Source organism: Rousettus aegyptiacus, unplaced genomic scaffold (genome assembly GCF_014176215.1).
Source record: "Rousettus aegyptiacus isolate mRouAeg1 unplaced genomic scaffold, mRouAeg1.p scaffold_m13_p_1, whole genome shotgun sequence".
Classification (NCBI taxonomy): Eukaryota; Metazoa; Chordata; class Mammalia; order Chiroptera; family Pteropodidae; genus Rousettus; species Rousettus aegyptiacus.
This window is the reverse complement of record NW_023416284.1, coordinates 109,390,181-109,414,889: the sequence shown is the minus strand read 5'-3', so window position 1 is coordinate 109,414,889 and position 24,709 is coordinate 109,390,181. Positions and strand designations below refer to the sequence as shown.

The following is a 24,709-nucleotide window of genomic DNA, read 5'->3' as shown; positions in this document are numbered from 1 at the left end:
TACAAGGTGTCATTTTTCTGCTTTTGAAAGGAACTTAAAAATGAATCGAATGTGTCAAAGTCAAGATTTCAAAATGTACACTTTTTAACTAAACATCTAAAAATATTTAGATGTTTTTTAGAAGATATTTTGGCAGTATTAAACAGCATTATTACTTTTTCCTTAGATAAGTTTTATGTCTTGAATATTACATTTAGGATAAAAACATATTTCTCTGTAGAATTTCCAATTTACTTATAGCAAGATTTAAAATGTACATTTATTAGATTTTAAAAGGCAAGAACACAATTTTTAGTAGATTATGTAATTTATAAAATTATGTATAAAAATGTTGGTTATTTATCAAATATCCATTGAATTTTAAAGATCTGCGTGTCAAAAGTTTGGGAAACAAACTTTGAGTTCTACTAATTTGTAGAACTCAAAAAATAACTCTAGGAAAAGTATATTATAAAAAGAAAAGTACTTCTAGTTTAAATATATGATGTTAAAAATGAGTTTATAAATATGTATAATCTGTTGTACCTATAAAATTATATAACTTCATGATACTATATCTTCCCTCTGCTAACAGTTTTTATTTTTAATTTTTATAATAGTTTGCTGTCTTTAGATTGATGTTGCAAGAAAGATAATCTGACAGCATTTTTATTCAGTTATCCAAATCAAAGTTAGATTAATGAGCCATGATGTCACGATGACAATAGCACAGTTAAAAGAATTGATAAACTATAAGTGGATCATCTCCAAACTCTGCTTGCTATTACTCTTCTGAATATAATATTTCAGTGGGGGAAATGGCTTAATTGAGAAGACAGAACAATTAACTACTATGCTCCTGCCGTGTTCTCATAAAGAATATGATGATTTATCCAAAGGGTGGAAGGTGAAAACTTTGTAATCTGAATTTTAAAATCAGAAAATTTGTTTCTCTAAGGACATTAAGGATATTATTCAGGACAGGATATTAAGTACCAATTTTGGAGTCATGCAAACCTGTATTTAAATCTTGGCTCAGGCAGTACTGGAAATTGTTAATTTATTAAACATTCATTTATTAAGTGAACTCTAAGTGTCAATGATTGCATTTAATTTGATAGTATGTCATATAAGTCATTTCTGCTTTTTCAGATTAGTTACTTTTTTTCTCTCCGAATATCAGATACTCCCCTGTATAGTGTGAATAATCCTCAATTTTCATTAAATAAAAGAATTATATAAAGCCTCACCTCAAAACTAATACTTAATTTTTGTGATTAGAATTTAAAAAATTCATCAAAATAGAAACTTGCCTATTATTTCTTTTTTTTTTTAGTTATTAAAATTGAAATAGTGAAACCTGAAAAACAAATATTAGGAGACAAATTCATCACCGTGCTCAAATTATCTTTAGATAGCAACTTAGCTTATTTCGAACCCTTTTGTCTAATCATATTTGCAGTTGTTTTGGCTTTCATTAAATCTATCTGAATGATTGTCCTTGCAGAAAAACCTTCTGGTTCTTTAAAGAGAGAAAGGCAGCCTAATCAATGTGAAATCCAGGGCCTCTGTGTTAGAGTAATGTGGAAAAAAATGTAACTCTGAATTTGGGAGGAAAAAAAAAAAGACATCGAGCATGATCAAATAGTTAAGATAATATGCAAGTTTTTGAAGTTTTTGTTCCAAATGTCGTTATAGAGATGTATGTTTGTGCTTTAGTTGGCTATATTTCTTGACTTCAGAAATGTATTAATTTATATAGTTTATAAAATGCTTAACTATTTTTAAAAAACTGTTTTTTTGTTTTTTTTTTTTAACTTTCCAACTTGTACCAAGCAAGCTTATAAACCAGCCAGTGTGCTTTAAAAGTTAATCATTTATCAGTAAGTCTAAAACTTATATATCCTAACTGGGAATACTCAGAAAGTAAAAGTGTTTTTACATTGTGGAAGGTAGCCATGCAAATTATGTTTTCTATTTGATAAGCCTTTGGAAAAAGACAATTCAGAAAAGTCTTTCTTTTTATTTTATTCTATTTTTTGGCTTTACAGTTTTCATAACGATCAGTATCAGTGGTCAGGAAATAGATCTAATGACGTTCAGTTTTAGGAGACTGCATCTGGTACAGGCAAGCAATTAGGTTCTCTTTGGTCTAATGGCAAAGAAGAAGTAAGTAGATAAGTGGAGGAGAATAATTATTTAAAGTTAATATATATTATTTTAGCTCAAACATGTAAAAAATATATAAATAATATTTTTCCCTATGATTATGGCAGACTAACTGGCCTTAGACTTATATATTTAAAGTTAAAAAAAAAAAAAGTAAATAAAACCAAACAAAATAGACTATAAAACTGGGAAAAAAATATTTGAGGCAACTTTTTTAGGCATTGATCAGCAAACAGTAGAGGCTTATAACCTTCAACAGAAGGTGAGATACACGCTTGACCAGATTTTATGTGTGTAAATATTTTTGGGGACCATGATGCAAGAAGGTGGAGGCTAAACTGAGAGCAGCAGCCACTCAGCTGAGGAGGAAGTGATTGGAGTCTGGGGCTTCTGAGGAAGTTGGAATTTTCAGGGAAAGATCCTGTAGGTGAGGAAGCTATGGGAAGACACTGAGCTCCCCTCCAGAAGTTAGTCAAGGGTCGGCCTCTGAATGTGAGGCTTAGCAAAGAACAGATGCTGCAGGAATGGCTGTTGAACCAAGGGCCAAGTTATGAGAAACATGGGTGATCTAGCTCCCATGAGAGTGGAGAGACCTTGCTGACTTCTCAGACATTCAGTTAGGACCTCAGAAAGGCTGTACCTTAGGAGTTAGGGTACTTAGGGTAGGTAGGGCTTACGAAGACAAAGCAAAATAGATCTACTCTAAGAAATCATAATTTTGTTATAATAAAGCCTGACAAGATTAAGAGAATTCATCAGATATTTAATTGTCTGTTAAAGCAAAACTCAATAGCTTTTAAAGAATGAAAATGCACAGACTATCCCTAATATAACAGTCACAATGATGGCTAAAATAATGATGTATTTTAGATAAAAGAAACTGGAGATGTTTTAACAGAAGTCAACCTGCTTTCTAAGAAATGCTAGAAGAAAATCTTTAGACTCAGACAAATGATATCAGTATTGTACAGGACATCTACACAAACCTTACAGTTAATATTATACTGGAAGGTCAAATGTTGAGTGGTTTACCTCCAAGATAAGAAATAAAGTAAGAATACATATGCTTACCATATCTATTTGACATTATATTGGAGTTCTTGGTAAAATCAGGAGAAATAAAAGTCATAAAGGTCATAAAAGAAGTAAAACTTTATTTGAAGACAACATGAACATGTACAAAATCCTTTAAAAACTTCTACACTAACAGAAAAAATAGTGGATTTAACAAAGTTATTGATACAAAGTCAATATAAAATAGTAAATAGTATTTTTATGCTGTATTCAAACAATTGGAAAATAAAATTTTAAACCATGGTTTACTATAGCATCAAAAATTAATTTTACAAAAGATATCTAAGACCTCTGTACTAAAAACTATAGAACATAGCTGGAGTAAAGAAATTTAAACAAATGAAGGGATGGATGAACTTTATAAATTGGAAAGCTCAATATTGTTAAGATGATGATCTTCCATAACTTGATTTATACATTCAATGTATGACAATTGAAATACCAATGGTCTTTTTAAAAATCTAAATTGACAAAATGCTTTTAAAATGTAAGTGGAAATGCAAGAGATCTAGAATACCCAAAATTATCTTGAAAAAAGAACAAAAATGGAAGACTTGTATTATCTAATTTCAGAATTTAGTATAAAGTCACAGTGATGAATACATTGTGGTATTGGAGTAAAAACAGACAAAAAAAAAAGCAATGGAACAGTATAGAGAGCACTGAAATAAACCCACAGAATTACACACAAGGAAATTGTTTTAATGAAGTTGCCAGGAAGCAAAGAAAATTCAATGGAAAAGGATAGTCTTCTCAACAAATGGTATTGAAACAACTAGATAAACATATAGAAAAAAAGGAACCTCAACTTCTACCTCACACTACACACATACTAATGGTTCATTAGAGATGGATCATAAAATTAAATAAACAATTTTAACGTATAATGCTAAAAGGTAAAAATAGGACGTAATCTTAATGACTGAAAGAACTAGGTAACTCTCCCTTTCTCTATCTCTGTCTCTGTCTCTGTCTCTGTCTCTGTCTGTCTTTTTTCTTTGCCTTCCTCCCTCCCTACCCGCCCCTCTCTCTCTCAATAGATAAGGGGATTTCATCAAGTGAAAAAACTTCTGTTCATTATATACCATTAAGAAAATGCAAAGTTATTTATAATAGCCAACACATGGAAACAACTCAAGTGTCTTTCAGTAGATGATTGGATAAAGAAGATGTGGCCTTTATGTAAACTGGAATACTACTCAGCCATAAAAGATGAAATACTGCCTCTTGCAACAATGTGAATGGATCTTGAGAATATTATGCTAAGTGAAATAAGTCAGAAAATCTGGAAGGTCTCCCAGGAATACCTACTTATCTGTGTGCGTGGTGGGGGTAAAGACTCTGTAGCCTAGAATCTGTCAACTGGGAGTTTATAATAAAGTCAGTAGACAAAAATCTCGTTCTTACTACCAACTCATTACATAATTTGGTTTACCGAGACTTACCAAGTTAGACTTTCATGCCAGACAATGGGACTATTACTTCTAGACCTAAACCCCTTTAGAATGATGGAGGAAGGTTTTGTTTGTTTGTTTTTGCTTTTGAAATGGGCTCTCTTGTTTTTGGAAAATAGTTTGATGTATATATATATATGTTCTAGGAATTGGTTAATATTTACTACTACTTAATGCTAATGATTTTGTTGCAACAATTCAATAACAATCTTATTTCAGGTTCTTTTGAATTTTAGTGATAGATTTTAATGTATTTAAGGAAAATGCATCTTAGTTCATTGCATAGCATACTTTAAAGGCTCAATAAACATCAGTTATAAATATTGTTCATTCTCTGATAATTTATGAACTTTTTAGATATCTTAATCAAATTCGCAAGTATATTTTTCTTTTGTTGTCATTGGGGAAGTTGAGTAGCCTACACTTAAATAAGTAATGAGATGATATTATGATTCCATTTAATATTTAAAAAAGAACAAATTCAGTACTTCATTAAATCGAAAAATTAAAAATATAACAATGGCTTATATTATATGCCTATTCTTTAGTTCTAAACTAGTGCTCTTTAACTTTAAATTCATCTCCATTTGTTTTTAAATTTAAATAGAAAACTTTGTAACACTTTCCCCCAAATAGTTTCCGACAGAAAATTTCTATCTCAGTCCCTTGCCACTGAAGTGTTTTTCAAGTGTTGTAAATCTGCTCTATCTGCGGCCTTTTTTCTTGAACACAACAAAGGCTATGTTGGCATTCTAGAAAGAAGAAAAAAATGGGTTATTGGAAATTGAACAGAATCCAAAATTGGAAAGAGGGAGATAGAAAAATAGAGCTATATGCCCCTGAGCCCTGAGCAATATAATTTAGTCTTAAGCACATAAGTAGTGTCTCTAGTAGGTTTTCTGCTCTCCTCCTCCACAATTTCAAATTGAGCACCTTGTACAAAATAGGTGCTCAGTAAGTATAAATAACATTAGATTTTCAATTTGAGCTTACTTTCAAGATAGTATGTAGTGCACAGAGTAAAACATCATTGTTTAACCAAGTCAAAATTTTTCTGTTCCTATGCATTTTAAATCAAAGAGATGATTCCTGCTCAGGAAGTTTTATACTTGTTTTTGTAAGTTTTTGATAAAATCTTGAGTTTTCTTATCTTTTCATTCCTGGGAATTTGGTAGAGAGAATTTAGGGCAGGGTCTTGGTTCTCATACAATTATTTTTAAATTGTATATTAAGTATAAGGTGAATGTTTCCCTGTAAATGAGGTTGTGTTAAAAGACTAGATAGGGACTGCTACTCACAAGAAAGTCTTCTCAAACAACTGCCCCCAGAATTTTGTACCATTTGTTTGGTATTTCTGAGTACATATAGAATCTGTTTTTGAAATCTCACCTGTGCTGTTAACTTTAAGGTTTTATTTTATTTAAAAAATAAACTATCAGTTTCACTGTTTTTTGGAGAGGTATAGTCCCATGCCACCTAGTATAGTACCTGCCACATGCAAAGATTCAATGAAATGATAATTGATTGAATTTTTATAGCCACAATCCAAATGAAACATGAATCAGCCAAGTGGAAATTTTCTTTTGAGACAATTTGGAATCTAGAATTTTAAAGAAAATACACACTTCTATGTCACAGACAAGAGGCAAATGATATCAAAGGCATGAGTATATAGTTCGACTTATCAATCTAATACAAATAACAAGAATAATTACTTTAACCGAGTTATTTTCTCAGAATATAGCTAGGAGTAAATGAAAAGCAGAATTCAAGGAGAAAGAAAAGAAACTGCCCGTTCATGAAATCTAAACTAAAGTGGCTTTAAGTGAATAGCCAATTTCATATTTCATTCAGCAAGCAAGATACTAATCACAGATGGGAAACATGTTATATTTTAATTAACACTCATTTCATGTTCCTTTCCATGATCTTTATTTCTTCCAGAATCAAACTTCCTCATAGAGTAACTGACAGTTGCCTGTAGGAAGGTAACACTTGGTTCTCTACTTCCCTTCTCCCCAATGTTCCCCGGTCTTTTCTGCCTGAAATGATGGCCACATAATAACATTCAATAAATCTAGCTGAATATGTCTTTCTTCTCTCACTAAATACATATTGTATTAAATAGGATTATGTGTTTTTAGAATGTTTTATAAATGTTACTAGTTATATTTTATAATAATAATTCCTATTATTACTGACACTAAATATTATAAGACTTGTAAATATCTAGCTAAACTTTATAAATTCATTAGGATTCCGTGGTTGAATATGAAATATCTTGTATGATTTTGAGTAAGATGAGAGACACAATTTCTGCTCCACATGAGTATAGTTAAAGACACAGATTCTGAGTTTGCTGTCCTGTCCATATGTTCTGCAACTTCTTTGCTTGAATTTATCAGGTGATATTAACAAGCTTTATTACCATCCCCCATTCCCTGCTGCCATTCTCTCAGATGCATTCCAAAAAAGCCTTCTTTCCATTTCCATTAACATTGTCAGTTTTCTTTTGTTTAATGATTACTTACATGGCTATTTCCAGCTTTAGCTGGTTTCCTTCAAAAGCAAAAAAGAAAACTAGTTATAACTGGTTATGTGCCTTGAGGTGACTTTTGTTTTCACTGTGTTAAGTGCAATGCTCGGTGATGTTCATATGCTTTCAGGGTTATGCTCTGTTGCCCTTGTAATCACACACTGAAGGATGAGAAAATAAAGCAGAGCTTCAAGTGTATTTTTTTGTTTCCATACAAAATCAAGTCTTGGTGTACTTAGGCATGATTGTAGGAATAATGCTTGAATTTTGGAGTCTAAACGTACTGTACTGTGATCAGTGCCATGAAGATTACTGAAAATGCTCCCTGGTATTAGATATTTCGAATCACTCTAGAATTTATTTATAAAGAAAAGACATACAAAGAAAAAATGAGAAACAGTAGAATTTTGAAATTAGCAGAAACACTGAGGCAGAGCATAAAGATAAAAGTTCAAAAAGAAATTTAGCAGGTTCTCAGAACATTTCCTAAGAGGCATTGATGCGTTGAGACCTAGATTTGAAACCATGGTCCACGGTTTGCTATATATATCAACTTGGCTAAGTTATTTTTCTCTACCTTAATTACATATTTCATATTTTATCTGATATATTTCACATATGAGTAAATAAATATAAAACAAATTATTATTGAAACTAATAGAAAGCACAAAGCTGGGCATTTAAGTAAAAGTGTGTAGATAAATGCTTTCAGAAGATGACCTAAACATAGCTACTGAATAAAATTCTGATTTAGATCATGTGGGATTTTTTAAAGATTCCTTTCTAAGGTGTCCTGGGAAATTTGGGGGGAGCATAGTGCGGCGAGGTCAAGTATGCTCCCATCAACTGAAACACAGTAAGAGAGATTTTTCTCTAATCTCAGCTTCTAGGCTCACCCGTGGTCAACAGCCAGCTCTGAGTTGTACAGCAAAATGTGTGTGTTTGTGGCAGGGGGAACAGTTCTGTGGGAAGAAGTGCGTATTCTCAGATGACCGAGGCAGTGGGGCTTTGAGGAAAAAAAATAGGATTTCATAAACACATGTCAGGTTCAAAGGATGATACAGAATGGGAAGAGAGAACCTGACGATGTTAGTGCTAGCATAGAACTTGGTGATGTTAGCCTTAGCATACCTTTCTGCTGAGTCTCAACGCTTCAGTATGGACCGTTTTCCTTCTATGCCTAGAGCACAGCTATCATCCCATGATCTCCCTTCCTAATCATTCTAGGAATCATCTTTGTTTTCTTTTGTGTTAAACCTTCTCTTTATTATCACCCATGGCTTCACCTTCTTTCTGGCTTACTTGTTTTGGTGGAGCAAATTCTTCAGAAACATAAGAAATGTTTTTTGGGTATCAAACTTTTTATACCTTCTATGTTTGAAAGTATGCTTATTATATCTTCATAGTTGATGGATAATTTTACAGTATATGGAATTCTAGGATGGAAATAACTTTTCCATGATATTGAAGGCATTTTCACTTCGTCTTCTGGATTGCAGTGTTGTTTTTAAGAAGTCTCAATCCATTTTGACTCCTAATTCGTATGTGATTTGTATTTTGTTTCTGGAAGCCTACAGAACCTTCTATTTGTCTACAAAGCAGACACTTTTAAGCTTGAAACTTTTACACTTTGGATCAGTAAACTGAATTATTCCTTTGAAGATTTTCATTTTCTTTTTTCCCCCTGAACACTTTTTATGGAACCACAATTATTAGGGCTAATTCTGAACTACTTCGTTTTCTTTCTTTCTTTCTCTTTCTTTCTTTCTTTCTTTCTTTCTTTCTTTCTTTCTTTCTTTCTGTCTTTCTTTCTTTCTTTCTTTCTTTCTTTCTTTCTTTCTTTCTTTCTTTCTTTCTTTTTCTCTCTCTCTCTCTCTCTCTCCCCTCCCTCCCTCCCTCCCTCCGTCCCTCCCTCCCTCTTATTTTACATTCCTTTGACTAATTGCTCTTCTTTTTGAAAATTAATCTTTCAAACTAACATTGATTTTCAGCTTTATTTTCAAGAGATTTTTTAGGATTAAATATTTGTATTTTTTTTTTTTTACAGCATCTTTGTTTCAAGAGTATAAAAGCTTCTCTTACTCTCAAAGAACATTATAGTAGTTTTTTACTAGATTTTTTTTGAATTTTTCAATTTCCTTTTTTAAAAACTACTTTTGTCTCTATGTTTCAAGGTAGAGAATTTTTTTCAGTTATCTGGTGATCTTTGCTTGTCTGCTTTTATTTAATAGTGAGAGATTTAAAAGCTGATTAAAAGCTTTTAGCATATGGGTAGAACTTGTCAGTATTATATTCTCTATAAGATATTCTTGCTTTGTCGTTTTGGGGAAGGTTTGTCTTCCTATTTGAAATAGTCACAATTCAGTGAGAGGACTCTTTAATTAAATTCTCTTGTCTGGAAGGTACAGATCTGCTTGTCAATATTCTGAGAACCAAGTAGGGAATGAGTCCTGGAAACTCAGCATGTAGTATGTATAGTTTTATCTAGTTCCTCTAATTTCAGAATATTACAACACTGTCAATGGTTCCTAGTAATGCCACCATTTAACCTTTTCCAGAAAATTTCAAACTTCTACTCATGTGGGAAAGAGGAATCCCGAAGAAGCACAGATGTGGAGGTTAATCTAAGAATTCGTTTGCTTCTTAAGAATCCAATACTCAAACACTCTTATTTAAACAGTACACATTCATATCTGCTCTTTATACTCACTTTCGGAGGTACTAGATATAACCAGTTCCTGACAATTTTGAGGTGATTTAAATAAGGCTGGTACTCAGCTTTTCCCATGGCTGAATTTGGCTCTTTCTGTACACGTAAATATAAGTTAGTTGAATGGATTGTTAAATATCATTAAGTACAAGTCAAACATTTAGCAACAAAAGCATCAGAAAATAGTCCATCTGATAGTTAATATAAAATTGAATTGGCTACTCAGGAAGTTATTAAATTTGAATTAAAATGAGATTGTCTGACCTGCATCTCAGAAGACTTATTCCAGGTGTGTATCTTAAGAAACCTGAAGGATTTGTGTAGTTTGAACTCAAAACCGGAAACTGCTCAATGACTCTTAGCTAAATTTTGCTCTGAGTTTTGTGGTTGACCTAAAATCCCAATACAAATGAAAAGCCCAAGAGTGTGAAACCAGAGCAACCAAAATATGAGACTGTTCATGTGAATACTCTGTGTTCTGAACCATTAAAGATCCCTTGGCTCTAATTACAATGTGGACTCATTCAATAAATGTGGGATGATTGTGTGATTTCTTTATTCATTCTGGCACCTGTTACATTTTTTTTTAATCTAGCACATGTTCTGAAGTAGTCTCCAAATATAGAAAACATCTTTTAATACAATAGATTGATTCATCTAAGTCATAATTTTAATAATGTGCTATAAAGAAATGTTAAGTCATATGTTATGTATTCCCGTTTCTATCTGTAAACATACAGACTGATGAAATAAACTTTTAAGGATGATGTTAGAAAAACATACGAAATAAAAGAGGTTACAATAATTTTTTCAAACAAAAAAGAAACTGACAAAAAACATTTGTAAAGATAGCAATTATTTTCAATATTTTAGGCAGAAGATTAAAAAACTATGAATATTATAAACATGTTATCAAAGATATTGTTATATTACATATACTTATTGTGCAGGAATAAAGTTAAGTGATTTTTGTGAGTAAAGAGAAATCAATGGGAATATAGGAATTCTATCATATTCTAAAAATCAATAAATATTATCTTCTATAACATGATTCATTCTGCAAATTATTTTAAATCCAATTCTATTAATAGCCATGAGAGTAATATTATTTAATTTTTATATTACATTTTTCTCCTCCACCAAGAATAATATATCTGTTTGAGAATCATAAAGATTCTATTAGTCTAGTATATGTTTTTAAGTACCGAAATAGCTAGTAGAAACTGAAAATAAGTATATGACATTAGGATTCTGTCTAATTATCAAGTTATCATTGTTTATTTGAATTCCTTTCTAAGAAGAAAGGAAAAAACATATCAAAGAATAATACTATTTTGTTATATGTGCAAGATTTATTTAAGAATAAATGGTTGAGGCTAAGTTGGATTACAAGGGTATGCATTTACTCTCCCTGCCAAAACAAAACAAGACAACAGGAACCAGACATGTATATCTATATTCATTCATTCTACATATATATTAAACACCTACTGTGAATTAGGAGCCAAGTATACAATAACAAACCAAATAAAAGTGCTGCTATTGTCAGGCTTAAAATGTAGCAAGGGAGACTGACAGGAAATAAGCACATTTTAGGAAACAAATAAAGGCCACCAATGGCCACGTGTGGTCCTTGCCTAAGTAGAACAGATAAATCAGCTACCCTTATATTTTTGTAAAGTATCTATTTAATATATTCTTATACATCATTTTATTCCTCTTCCTAAAAACTTATACAATCAAGTAATTGTGGTTCTCATAATGTTACACATCATTAATTATAATCACATTTCTCTGTGACTTCCTTCCATATACTAAACTTCACTGATGCAACTCATTTGGTAGAAAAAAATTATAGTTTGCTTTTGTTTCAAAGCAACAGGTTGAAGCACAGACTGAACTTGAGTGAACGCTATAAAAGTTTTACTGATTTAAAGTTTAAAGCAGTTACTATAGGACATTTATTTGTTCAGCTACAAAAATTCTCTTATCTTTTATAATATGTAAACTCTGCCTTAAATCTCTATTTTTTTTCAGCAGAGTGAAATTCTGAACAAATTTAACATGTCAAGTTTTCTAGTTTTTCTCTTTCCATTAAGTGTAATTACTTTTTTCTTGATAAAATGTTTTCAAAGTTCTTTAAAATGAAAATTGAATACACTAAGAATGTGCTATGAAAAAAATTTTCTTTAGTATGTAAATAAAAATATTCCAACCCTAACTACTTAGGATGAGTGGCTTCACTTTGACATCATGTGTATAAGGACATAGAGATTATCTCTAAATTATAACCAAAGGAAGTGAGAATGGATTTGAGGCTTGAGGAACAGCTATTAAGGGGATAATAGACTCTTGATGTCTGTCTTTTTACGGTAGCACAATAGTTAATTCTTGTGACTCCTGACCTTTTAGTGTCTCCTAACCAAGTATTGGCATTAATCTACTGCTTATCTGTCACCCACCACATTTGATAGTCCCAGACTCTGTTTTCAATTATCAGTCATTAGAGAGGGCACTGAACAATTTCAGAAGAGAGCTCAAGAAAACTTTGACCTATTTTTGTCAGATAACCACAAATATTCATTGTAGATAAACTATCATTTCATTGTATTCAAGATAGAAGGGGAAGTTCTTTGCTGTATATCGATTTACTTTAACCTCTTTCACCTCAGGTGGTTAAAATGTTTTTATTTTTGTTTTTTAATTTATGGAGCAGAAGAATTCACAAGGTCATTCAGTGAAATCTGGGCAGATTAGTTGACCTTTAGCTGCCAGAGAATCTATAAAACACACAGATATTTATATTAAGGAAAACATGAGAAATAAATATTTACCGAAAGGTGATTATCAGACAGTCGTGCTTTTACATTGACTTTTTATGGGTAAACAAACTTTCTACAAATATTCACTCATCATTAAGTAATCATTTTTACATAGAAAATGAATTAATCATGCATCATCTGAGTATTCTAATTTTTGGCTTAACATTAATATTCAACACCACAAATTGAATATTTGTTTTAAATTTCAACTAATAATTTCCTATATACAATGACTATAATGAAATAATAATAAAACATTTTCTATAATTCTGGATGCGTTGTTGTCTTCAGGGATAAAAATAACTAAGTGACTTCACACTTGTTTAAAGAGAAGTTGTATCAGAACAAGCAAGTTTGATTGAACCGATGGGCAATATATAAATGTCAGAATGTATGCTTCTATGTTCTCTACCTTGTAGATGCGAAATATCTAAACAAATTTCAAATAAATACAATTATTTTCTATATATCCACTATTGTAGAAATCTAGCCTATTCTTTCTTAATTTCACTATAACAGTTTTTTAAAAAAGCAACAAGATTCTTTATTAATAAACCTGTTTTTCAGTAAAGAAATTGACATTTTGATAACCAAAATGTCTGAGTTTTAGGGCAGGGTAGTAATTTTATATTAATTAAACTTTTATTGACTATTTTCTATACAAAAGTCCTGTTTGTGGTATGTGGAAAAATAGAAATATAAAAAACAAAATAAAAAGAATATATGGATGTTTACCTGAGGTATTTTACTTATGAGGTAAATATAAAGTGACTTAATAATTATAATGCAAGTGAAAACTGATTAATACGATACCTACTGCTTTTAGAGAATTTTCTATGTTCCAGGCACTATGCTAATATTCTTTCCCACTCATACTATTTACCCTTTACAACACACTATGGAGTAGATCTTTTATAATCCAGCTTCATTTTAGAGATGCATAAATAAAGACAGGGATGAGTAAATTTTTTAATATCACACTCTTTAATAAGTTAAGAAACTGAGACTGAATTTAAGTTTTTCTCACTTCAAATCTGATACTCTTAACTATGATATATGTCATCTCCATTATCAAAAGGAGACATGGAAGTGCTATTTGGTTCCCAGGAGAAGAAATTAATTTGAATAGGAATTTTTAAAGTTATCTTGTGTAGTTAGAGTTGGACATTTTAAGTAGAGGTAAGATTTATATCTCTTAAAATGAGGAAACAGTTAGAGGAAAGGGTGAGCAAAACTATTGTCAAGAAAGGGAGGTGATTATTGAAAAAATTAATTTATTCAACTCTCTTTCAAAACTATTTGAGTGTTGACTGCTCACTTGTTCTAGGTAATACTGATTTTAAAAAGTTTCTGTCATTAATTACTAGAATATAGAATACGTCAATAGAATGGGAATACTGAAAACCATTGATCAAGTCTCAGGAAACTCTTATTATTTCTCAAGTTTTGCCACTGACTCTCTAGATTCCATAATGTGCACTGCCTATAAACAGCTATTTATTGTTCACTATTTTGGTCATAAGCTTTCGTGTTTCTTTTCATCTATAAGAACTCTTTTCTCTACCTGGGATAATTCTTTAAGACTGAGATCAAAATTACCTCCTCTTTAAGCCTTCTGAATAATGTTTTGTTTCTTTCTTTGTGATTCTGCTTTATGTTACACACATCTCCATAAGCCTCACCACAATTATGTCATAACTGTACTTCTCCATGTTTGTCTTTCTTATCCTGAGCTCATATTGGTTTGTTTTTTATACTTCCTTAACTATTTGGGTTTGGAACAAAGTAGTTAGCCAATAAATATTTTGAGATAGAATAGATATAGAAGTAGAAGACTATTTTTAGGATGATCGACATTAATATATATGAAAGGTGTAAATGAGAAAAGCAGCTCCCTGACAGCCAGAAGTTGGACTGGACCTGTCAGGCAGGACTTTGAGTTTAGGAGCTGGTCCAGGTTTCACAGTTCTCTTGTGGAATATAAATAATTTCACAGAACATGAACATCAGACAACTCTTAGTCTATAAGGGAGGAAGTAAAAGGTAGGACCACTCCACAGGCATATTTGAACACAGATTAAAAACAAGAACATTGTTCGAATCTCAAAAACGATCCTTTCCTGGATAATGTTAGAGACTATTATTTCTTTGTCAATTAAATACTTTGTTCTACTTCTCTTCTTTCCACTTTATGGAAAAATTTATTAAAATACCAATTGATAAAATTACCTCTGCTTCCTAAGCTCACCCGGTTCTCCAACAAATCCCTGCTTCTTAGACTCTTTGCTCACATTACTTTATATAACCCTAATAAATCCTTCCTAACATCTTTTTACTGAGGGTCCCTGTGCCATCCATCACATGAAGTATGTTGAAATAAACAAGCCAGTAAACCCAACTATGTTCATCTGTAGATGTGTCCCCAGTGTTCTGTTGTCCAGGGCATTGACACAGGGTAGAAAGAATTGAACATATAGGAGAAGAAAAGTGTATAAGAATGAGCCCAGGAAATTGGGAGCAAGGCTCATTGGAAACACTGGCCTTGGCGTGAAAGAGAAAAAAACTTTTGCCCAAAACAGAAGTAGCAGTCATGACTAGTTCAAATTCTCGTGCACTGAGCATTAAATTTGGAATCATAAGACCTAGATACTATTCCTGGCTTTGTAATTAACTCACTTTGTGACATTGAGAAAGTTATAGTTTTTATCTGTACTCTGAAGGAGGCTCTACCTTCTTGCATCAAATAAGGGGGAAGAAACAAAAAGTTGAAATATATTAATTTTATGAAATAATTTATTGTTATTATTTATTAACTTATTAAATATATCAACTTTTATATCAATTTTTGTTATATTTAGCTTTTATCATTGTAGTTTTCTAAATAACCACTGAGGGCTGAGTGCTGGTCCCATCCAATCTAAGAAGGACAGGTAGACTATGAGACATCTGCATCCCAATTCCAAAGCTCTTTTCATAAAAGATGACATTTTTTGTGCCCCTAAACTGCTTATATTTTTAAAAGCAAAAAAATAAAAAATTGGATCATTAATTAAATTTTATACATTTCAAAATTATATTCATTGTATTTTAAATCAATTCCGGAAATAAATTTGTTTAGCTGTCCTATTACAATATTTAAGTAATTTAACCATCTCACCTTTCTTTCGAGATTTTTCTTCTTTATAAAACTGTATTCAGGAAGCATTTATAAGTGTAAGTAAGAGTATTTTAACTATAGAACATTTGAAAATCAGTTGAAATTATTCTTTGAAACAAAACATTCAGGGGGATAATTTTCTCTCCTCTAGGTCACATGTTGCTATGGTATTAAGAGGCTCTTAGGGTTTCTGGAATCTGGAGTTTACCACACCCTCTGGAATGGTTATCCATCCAAAGAAACATGTAATATGCATTCACTGACCAATGAATACCTCTTTATAGGACCAAGTTTATGTTTCTCAGTGGACTAGTAGGTAAAGGATGTCTTGTGAAGTGACACATTTTGGTAGTCATACGATATCTTTGCTTTTTTTTCTTTTACTTTAAAATGCAACAGAGATAAGTAATAATTCTATGAGTAATCTCTTAATGATTTTCTGCACTCAGCAGCAAATAGTGATGTGTATTCTTTCAACAGCTGGCTAGGCTCCTGGGAGAATGCTATCTTTGCTTTGCAGCTACTGATTCTATTTGTGTCTTCCAAGTTCCAGCCCTTGTGTGGAAGATTAAGACTGATTGCCCATGAATGCATGTCCTTAAAAATGCAGATAAATCATTAAATAGATAAAATTACAATCTTCTGTTAATTACTCTACTCTTGATTTTGTGGACACAAAAATATTTAGTCATGACATTTTTATTCACTTTCTATAAATGATAAAGTCATTCAGAGAGGTGTTTGTTTGGAGAAAAGAAAGACTGCAATCAGTCATTAACTTCTGTTAAGTTACATCTCAACAATAAAAGATTTCAGTGTATGTCTTTAACCACAAGAAGCCTAATCTTTGCAGAACTTTGGCAATTTAGAGCACTTAGAATGCAGTTGATGCTTATATAAAAGCAATCCTGTTTCTTTTCACTATCAGCCCATTAATCATGGAATGTGAATCTTTTGATTCATTTTTGTTTTTATCTCGTATGCTTTGATGTTGCCACTTTTAAAAACCAAAATGTAATAATAAATTAATTATCTGATTCTGTTAGTGTAGGTAAACTTTCAGTTGTTCTAGGCAGTGCACAGAGATGGAAAAGTTTGGAATGCACAAAGACCTACTTCCTAGGAGCAAAAGGAAATATATTCACAGTCATCATGGTCATGTTTTGAGTGGTGAGCTGTATAAATATTGCTGAACTTTTGATGGTTTATTTTCATTGAGGTCGGGAGTATGTATATGCAGTAAAATCTTTTTAATTTTTGTAGACAGCACTGTTGACAACCATCAGCTCAAATGAATAAGCAACCCAAAATTGATGGATTTATTTCATTTTAATGATGATATTCATTGGCTTGCACTTAATAATCTTCAAGACAAGCGTGTATTATAAATGAGAGAAGAGCATATGGCCTTAAGTGTAATGTATGTATGACTGGCAAAATACAGCCTGTTGATCTTGTTAGATATATAAGCAGATATGAAAATAGCAATCTAGGTAAGTCATTGTGTTCTGTTTTTAAATACAATTTTTATAGGTAAATTGATTGATACAGGATGTGTGTTGTAAATATAGTTGTATTTATTCTTAAACTCTCTTTTCCACTTCACATGAGGGAAATGGTGTCTATAATATGGGATAAAAAAAGTGACTCCACTAGAGAAAAGTGTTAACCTCTTAATCTTACTATATTTTAACACTTTTGTCATTCTACTTGACAAGTCTGGGTCTTCTTGAATGAGCTAACCCTCTTTTTTTGTTTTATTTTTATTTGTTTTGTTCAGTAATTAAGACAGTCTTTTCTTCCACCAAATAGGAATGTAATTATGGTTTTTATGGAGTCTTGCAGATTTTAATCTGATAATTTTATTAGAAATGATAATAAAGTTTTTTGAGGAAACTCATGGTATGTAGTAGATGTGACATGTAAAGAATGAATTGAAAGGACTAAATATTTAACACAGTATGAATTTAAAAAAAAAACAAGAACAGTACACTTAAATTTTTTTCCTTCTCATTTACTTGTTTGTCTTTTAAGTTTCTCAAGACATTTACAATTGCAATAGGTTATAGCACACATATATATTAATATGGAGAAACATAATACTTAATGCTGACCAAAATTATCACAGTATAAACAAAGCATGGGTATCTCCTATAAAAAGCTTATGTTTAGGGAATATAAAATGTGTGTGTATATTCTTTTTCATCTGTTTTTGGAGTGTTGTTTTTGGTAGTGGGTCTGGTGGAAAAAAGGTGGGAGTATGAAGGAATCCAGCTGGCAAGTTACAATTATTTTAAAATGTGGTTGTAGTCAAAGGATAACCTTGCATACTAGTATAGATATTATATAATAATTCAAATTATGAATATGATCAATTGTTCATTTATAAATTTTTACTTAGATAAGAAATGGAATCAGTATTAAATAAGTGAATGTAATACAATGTTTGCTAAAATGAAGATTGGAAGGAGTGAATTCTAAAAGAATGAGCAGAGTCTAGAAAATAGAATAACCTCTACAGAGTAGGAGCGTGATAGAGGAGAATAAAAGTGTTGAAAGACAATCAACTTTCTTGAGTGATAATTAGGTAAAACAAACAAATAAATAAACAAAAAGATAAAGCTGAATCCAGGAAAAACAAACAAACACACTGTTGTGATGTCTTAAGGCTTCAGAATTAAAATCTTGACCCTGGAATGAAATCTGTTCTCTCCCAATTTTACACTGTGGTTTCTTGGGTAAGTTATAAAAACATATGCACATACGTAAGATTATGTGGATCGAACAAAATATTACCAAATAAATGAGTGTTAAATAAATGATCAAGTCTTCAGTCAATGGGGAATGCAGTAAGATTATGCTGAGTAAAAAGATAGAACCTGATTTAGATCTATTCATAGTTTTTCATTTACTAGTATTTATTGTAAGACATCTTTGGATTAGGCATTGTATGGCGTGAGATGTTAATTACATATTGTCGACCAACCCAATTCTCCAGGCTATTTGTCACTTTTTTTTGAGTACTGCTGAGAAACTTTGTATGAATATACTAACAATGAACTAGTCTCAAAGTACAGAACAGTAGGATGTCATTATATAGGTGGTATGGACATTGAACAAAGATTCATAATAAACTTTAGAAGACAGACATCTGTTATCGCCTAGCTGTCATCACCCAATTTCTCATTCTTAACTGAGGGATATTAATATTTAATTCTCTCTAGCATTACTTTTGGAGGTAACTGAGATTACCTTGTGAATATTTGTGAGCATCATTAGGATGCTCTATAAATACAAGTTTTATTCCATTATTCCAACATGTCCCATGGAATTTACTAGTAAAATTATAATTCAAAGCAGGAGGATATAGGATTTTGAATCACTGGATAAATGTGCACTGCAACTTTATTCTGTGTGGTATATTTAATATAAATTTTTATTGAAGTCTTTGAAAATGTGCCTCCTTAAGGGGATAGGTTAAATAGCCTGGATTAGAAAACTGAAATTTTATAATAACAGCTGAAATTCTAGCTTTCCACTTTATTACACTAACATCTCACAGGGGATTCTGGAACTTTAGATTACTTTACATAATATGAATTCAAAACTCATCTGCATTATCCAGGTGCATGCTTTAGATTGAATCCTAACAAACTCAAGACTCAGCTCTTATTTCTAGGATTATAGTTTTTTTTGGTCTAAATTTCAAACATAAAATTGAATGTTAATGAGAAATTAAGTAATGATTGTTATCACTTAGAATTTGGAATATCAACTTTCAGAATAGTGAAAATAAACTTCCGAATAAGTGGTTGGTGTATATATCATAAAGTAGGGAACTCCTCCAGCAGAGTCTGGGACATCGCCACTGAGTCAAAAACAGGAACATTTCTGTAGCAAAGCAATAAATATTCCTATAAAGTGGAATAAATAGAGACTTTGAATGACTTCAAATCAGTTAATTTTCAGTTTTTTTTTTCTGCCAAAAAAACTTTTAGTTTTTAGAGTCAAACTTTTAGTTTTTAGAGCTTTTTAGATTTTGAACTTGTGAATGTGAGATTTTAGACCTTTATTAAAGCATGAATATTTCATAAATTAGGACAAAGTAATACCTTATAATCAGAAGCAGCATATTTGGCATTTAAGAACCATGGCTTGGTGGCATCAAATGCTTGGACTCAAACTTTTTGGCTAGGTATTTATTCTCTATGCCTTCTCCATTTCTTCATCTTAAAAATAAGGATAATAATAGAATCTACCTCATAGGTTGTTATGAATATACTAATATTAATAAAATGCTTAGGACAGTGCCTGGCGTATAATAAGTGCTATTTAAAGTTGTCTCATAATGTTTCAGATGAAACATGACTCTTTCATAATGTCATCTACTTAACTTGAGATCAGAAAGGAACAAGTTTACATAGAATTAAATTTAGTTCTCTATAAACAAAAGTTGCAGCTAGTTTTAATCTTTATAAATGCAATTTCAGTTATGAGATACCCAGTTTCTGGGTATTTTCTACATTTATACTTTCCCTCTCAAATGGTTCAGTCAAGAAAATGGACAAATGGAGAGGAAGAAGACACATTCATAGCAGCCTGTGTAGTTACCAGCAGAAGTTTACATAGGAAATTATGGACCAAAATAGAATTCTAGAAATGAGGTTATCTTCCTTATTCAGGGAAAAGTTGATTAATAACCTCCCTGAAAATGGATTTCTCTTAGAACCAAGATAATAATATTTTAAGAAAGCAGAACTTGATGAGTCATGTGAGGTGATGTTAGTTTAATCAGACAGCCCGAGAGCACCATCCTTGCAAAACTCCACAGGATAAAAATGGCTCCAGGTATAGCTTATTTTTTTTTCTCCTTGCTGGCTTAGGTATCTGATTTGGAGGTGGGGATGAGCTTTTTGCTCTCTAAACCACCTCCTACTTCTCTAAGGAAAGTAAATCCAAAATAATTTTGGATGATAAAGACAAAGAATTGTGGGTTCCTGTGTCACGAATTTCCTCTCAGAGGTGGAACCCATCTGACACTGGGTTACAGAGGTCTAAAGGCCTTGGCTCCCAGTCACTCCTGGATTGTCATGAACCTCTTTGCTCCCCCTTAATCTCAACGTTTTCTCTAGTTTAAGATCCCAAGTTTTATATATTTATAGCAGTGTTGACATAATTTCAATTAATCATCTAACAATATTTTTGTATCAATTTAATTTTTTAAAACTGGTGAATTTATTTATATAACATATATTTTTAAAATCATCTTAAACAAAATTTTAGCAATGAAACATCACTGGGAACATTTAAGAATTATCATAGGCTATAATTGTAAGACATCTTGCATATAGTGTTTTGCAGTAGATTTTTTTCAATCCTAAATTATCCCAGATAACAGATTTTGAGAAAACTATTAGTACTAAGAAATTTAACTCCATCAAATAATATTGCATTACTAAAAATGAGCTTTTTGGATAGGTAGTTCTTTAAGAAAGTTTTTGGTACCAGTACATACAGACTGTGTCAAATAATAAACTATCTAACAAAGCCAGATTAATAATATGCTGGACACATACTTATTTCAATTCTTCAACATTTCTTAATATTCTCGAGGAAGCATTCTCTGACTTTATTTGATAAGAAGGTTGCTGAAGGGGGAAAATATGTTCCCCTCTCAATTCTGAGTAAGAACAGAGATCTTTGGGAGGCTTTATGCTGTATCACACATAAGAAGTTTGTACTAAACAATCTATAAGAATTAATGAAAGTACATTTTTAAAAAAACATTTCATTTGCTGAAAGAAGAAAAATTCTTCTGGGGAAGACATTTTAGAAATTGTCTTTATTCTGAAAATGAATTTATTTACTTGACATCTAAAAATGTCATAAAGATTGTCCTTATGTGCCTGCAATTTCTGTTTTCCTTCCTATTTTTTTTCCCTCAGCTGTGCTAAATTTCAGTATCAACTTTACCTGGAACTCTGGAGATTTCTATAACATATTTCTAATTCCTATATGAACCCTCCGTGTTCTGGTATTTGATATATACCAGCAATTGCTTTACAACCTTCACTTTTAAAAAAAAATTTTGGATAGCCTTTCCGTTTAGGATCCAGGAATTTGTATAAAACCACAAAGGTTATATTGCTTTTGAACTAAAGGCTGTTGATTTTTGGAATTTCTTTCAATTGGAAATGTGTATAAGTCTGCGGTTTTAGTGTTTTCCCAGTTTTATAATATTCTGCTTGTTTTAATTTTCAAAGCTGTAGAATTTACCATTAATTTCCAAATTTTATAAAAGACTAACTTTTATCTCTCCTTCCTTCCTTCCTTCCTTCCTTCCTTCCTTCCTTCCTTCCTTCCTTCCTTCCTTCCTTCCTTCCTTCCTTCCTTTCTGTTTTTTTTTTTTTTTTTTTTTCAGTTGAAAGAGACAAGGATTTTTCTCACCAGCGAAGACATTATAAAGAATTCCGGTTTGATCTTACTCAAATTCCTCATGGAGAAGCAGTGACAGCAGCTGAATTCCGGATATACAAGGACCGGAGCAACAGTAGATTTGAAAATGAAACAATTAAGATTAGCATATATCAGATCATCAAGGAATACGCGAATAGGTATGAACTTTAAATCTAACATTCCAGCAAACAAATGTTAATTGTAGTGAATCCATTGATGACACATATTATTCATCAATTCATGTTTTCTTTGGATGTAATGACAGTCAAGGCCAGGTACAGACACTTTAAGAGTAACTGATTGGAAAAGTGCCTTCTATATCCCACAACTTTTCTCTATTCCTGACACCAATCTGTGTGTGACATGGATTCATGCTTCCCCATATGTGCTTTCCAGGCCTCTTGTCTTGTTTTGTAAATGAGAAAGCTTCCATTTTATTCTGTACACATGGAATTTATAATTAAGGTGATTTAAATCACTTGGTGTTTTGTTAGAGAAGCTCAGCTTAATTTTTTACCAGCATGAGTGTAAATCGTATGTGTTGTTATGTGTATTTTGGCGTAAGACATTATATTTGCAACAGGTTCTAGCAGTTAATCTGTAGGTAATCTGAAATGCTTAATTCAGAATAGTACAAAGATGGACAGAGAATTTGAAAAATTAAATATATAAATACCTTAGTCGATACTTACTGCAAATGAACCATCAAATAAAAAAGTAAAAAAGGGAGCTTAGCTGTGTTTTCTGACCTTTCATCCAATGAAGAAATCTTTTGGGTAACTAACACCTTTTACAGGTGATTTGTGACTTTCATTAAACAGTTCTTAACTTACATTTAAAATAAAAAACCTCATTAAAATGTTATATTGAGGTGAAATTCATTTCCAGTAGCTTCCATTTATTAGATAGAGATCTTCCATTTCATGACATACTACGTTGTTTTTTGATGAGACAATATTTAAAAACAGCTATCACGTCCCCTCTAGGGCCTCTTTCTTTTCTTGTTGAATACTTCTTGTTCCTGACATTTAGATTTTTCCTGGTCATCTACAGTGCCAGAGTTTTCCAACAAATGTTCCATGGAACACTAGCCCCTCACAATACTCAGTGAGAAGAAAGTAAATAAAAAGTCTGAGGTCAGATGCATTTGAAAAGTCTACCTGTGGGACCATCTTCAAGGATCTTCACAATGCACATCATAATTAATATTAAAGTCTTAGAAAGGCTTTATAATAAATATAGTTTTCTTCAAAATTATCTTACTGTAAATCTTTTTCTGGGGGGTGTCTATAATACTTAATATCCTATGAACACTGTTTCAGAGGAACATACTTCGATAAATACTGATTTATATATGTTTGAGTAGTAATCCTAAAGCAGAAAATGCTATGTTACTTCCTCAGCTCTAATCTTTAGTGGCATTTGTCTGTGGGTGAAGTTTTCGTTTGTTTGTTTGTTTGTTTGTTGTTGTTGATTTGTTTTTTAAATCTTAATCCAGTAGTTCCATTTATAAAATGGGGGTACTAATTTGTCTTTTTGAGAGACAGGGCCTGGCATATTATAGTACATTGTTTTTAATACTAAATAACAATGGCATTTTCAAACTTAAGTGACCAGAATTGAAAATAATACTCCAAATATTTTTCTATATCTGTTTTTATACTTGAACTGTGGGTTCCCTAAAAAAGAGACAGTGTCTTAAGTAATTTTATTTATATTTTTATCCCTATCATTATGAATTCGTTTGGTATTATATAAAGTTTTGAAATCATCAAATGAGGTACTACTTCCATTAACATATTCTAAAATGCTTGAATTATCTTTATTTTTGTTCATTCATATTATATTTTTATGCATGTTAAATTTATCTTTGGTTATATAACAGATCATGTTGTTTTTCTTTGTTGTTGTGCTTTTTTTTCCCCACAAAAACTGTCAATATGCCTATTCTCTATCCTCTAGAATGTATTTATTGACTTTTTGACTCTCTATGTAGACTTTTATAGTCATCACAATTAAAGGTCCTTTTATTTAGGTCTAGTGTTCTATCTTCTCAGGATATTTTTGAATATTATTTATTTAACTAGCTATCCCTTTGAGCTTTTTTTTTCAATTCTATTTTCTAAGTATGTGAACTGTATAATTTAAGACATAATAACAATGATGAAGATAAAGAACTAATAGAAGACACCACTCATAATAATTTGTAGATTTCTTTCTGGATAACTGCATGCTATTTTTTTATTAATACGCTTTGGATTATTTGTGGTTATTACTGCTTAACTTATCTGACTTTATAGTTTTGGAAAGTTTTATTTTTTTAAAAAAAGATGAGACATCTATCTTGAAAAT

General features: G+C 31.4%; 1 protein-coding gene across 1 annotated transcript in view; it reads left to right on the top strand.

Moving 5' to 3' along the window:
* The window catches only part of BMP5 (bone morphogenetic protein 5), a 107,161-nt gene that overhangs the window by 31,390 nt on the left and 51,062 nt on the right, over nucleotides 1-24,709 (top strand). The window contains exon 2 of the mRNA XM_016145692.2: nucleotides 22,323-22,515. Coding sequence (XP_016001178.1) covers nucleotides 22,323-22,515 — 193 coding nt within the window. The remainder of the gene's footprint in view (nucleotides 1-22,322; nucleotides 22,516-24,709) is intronic.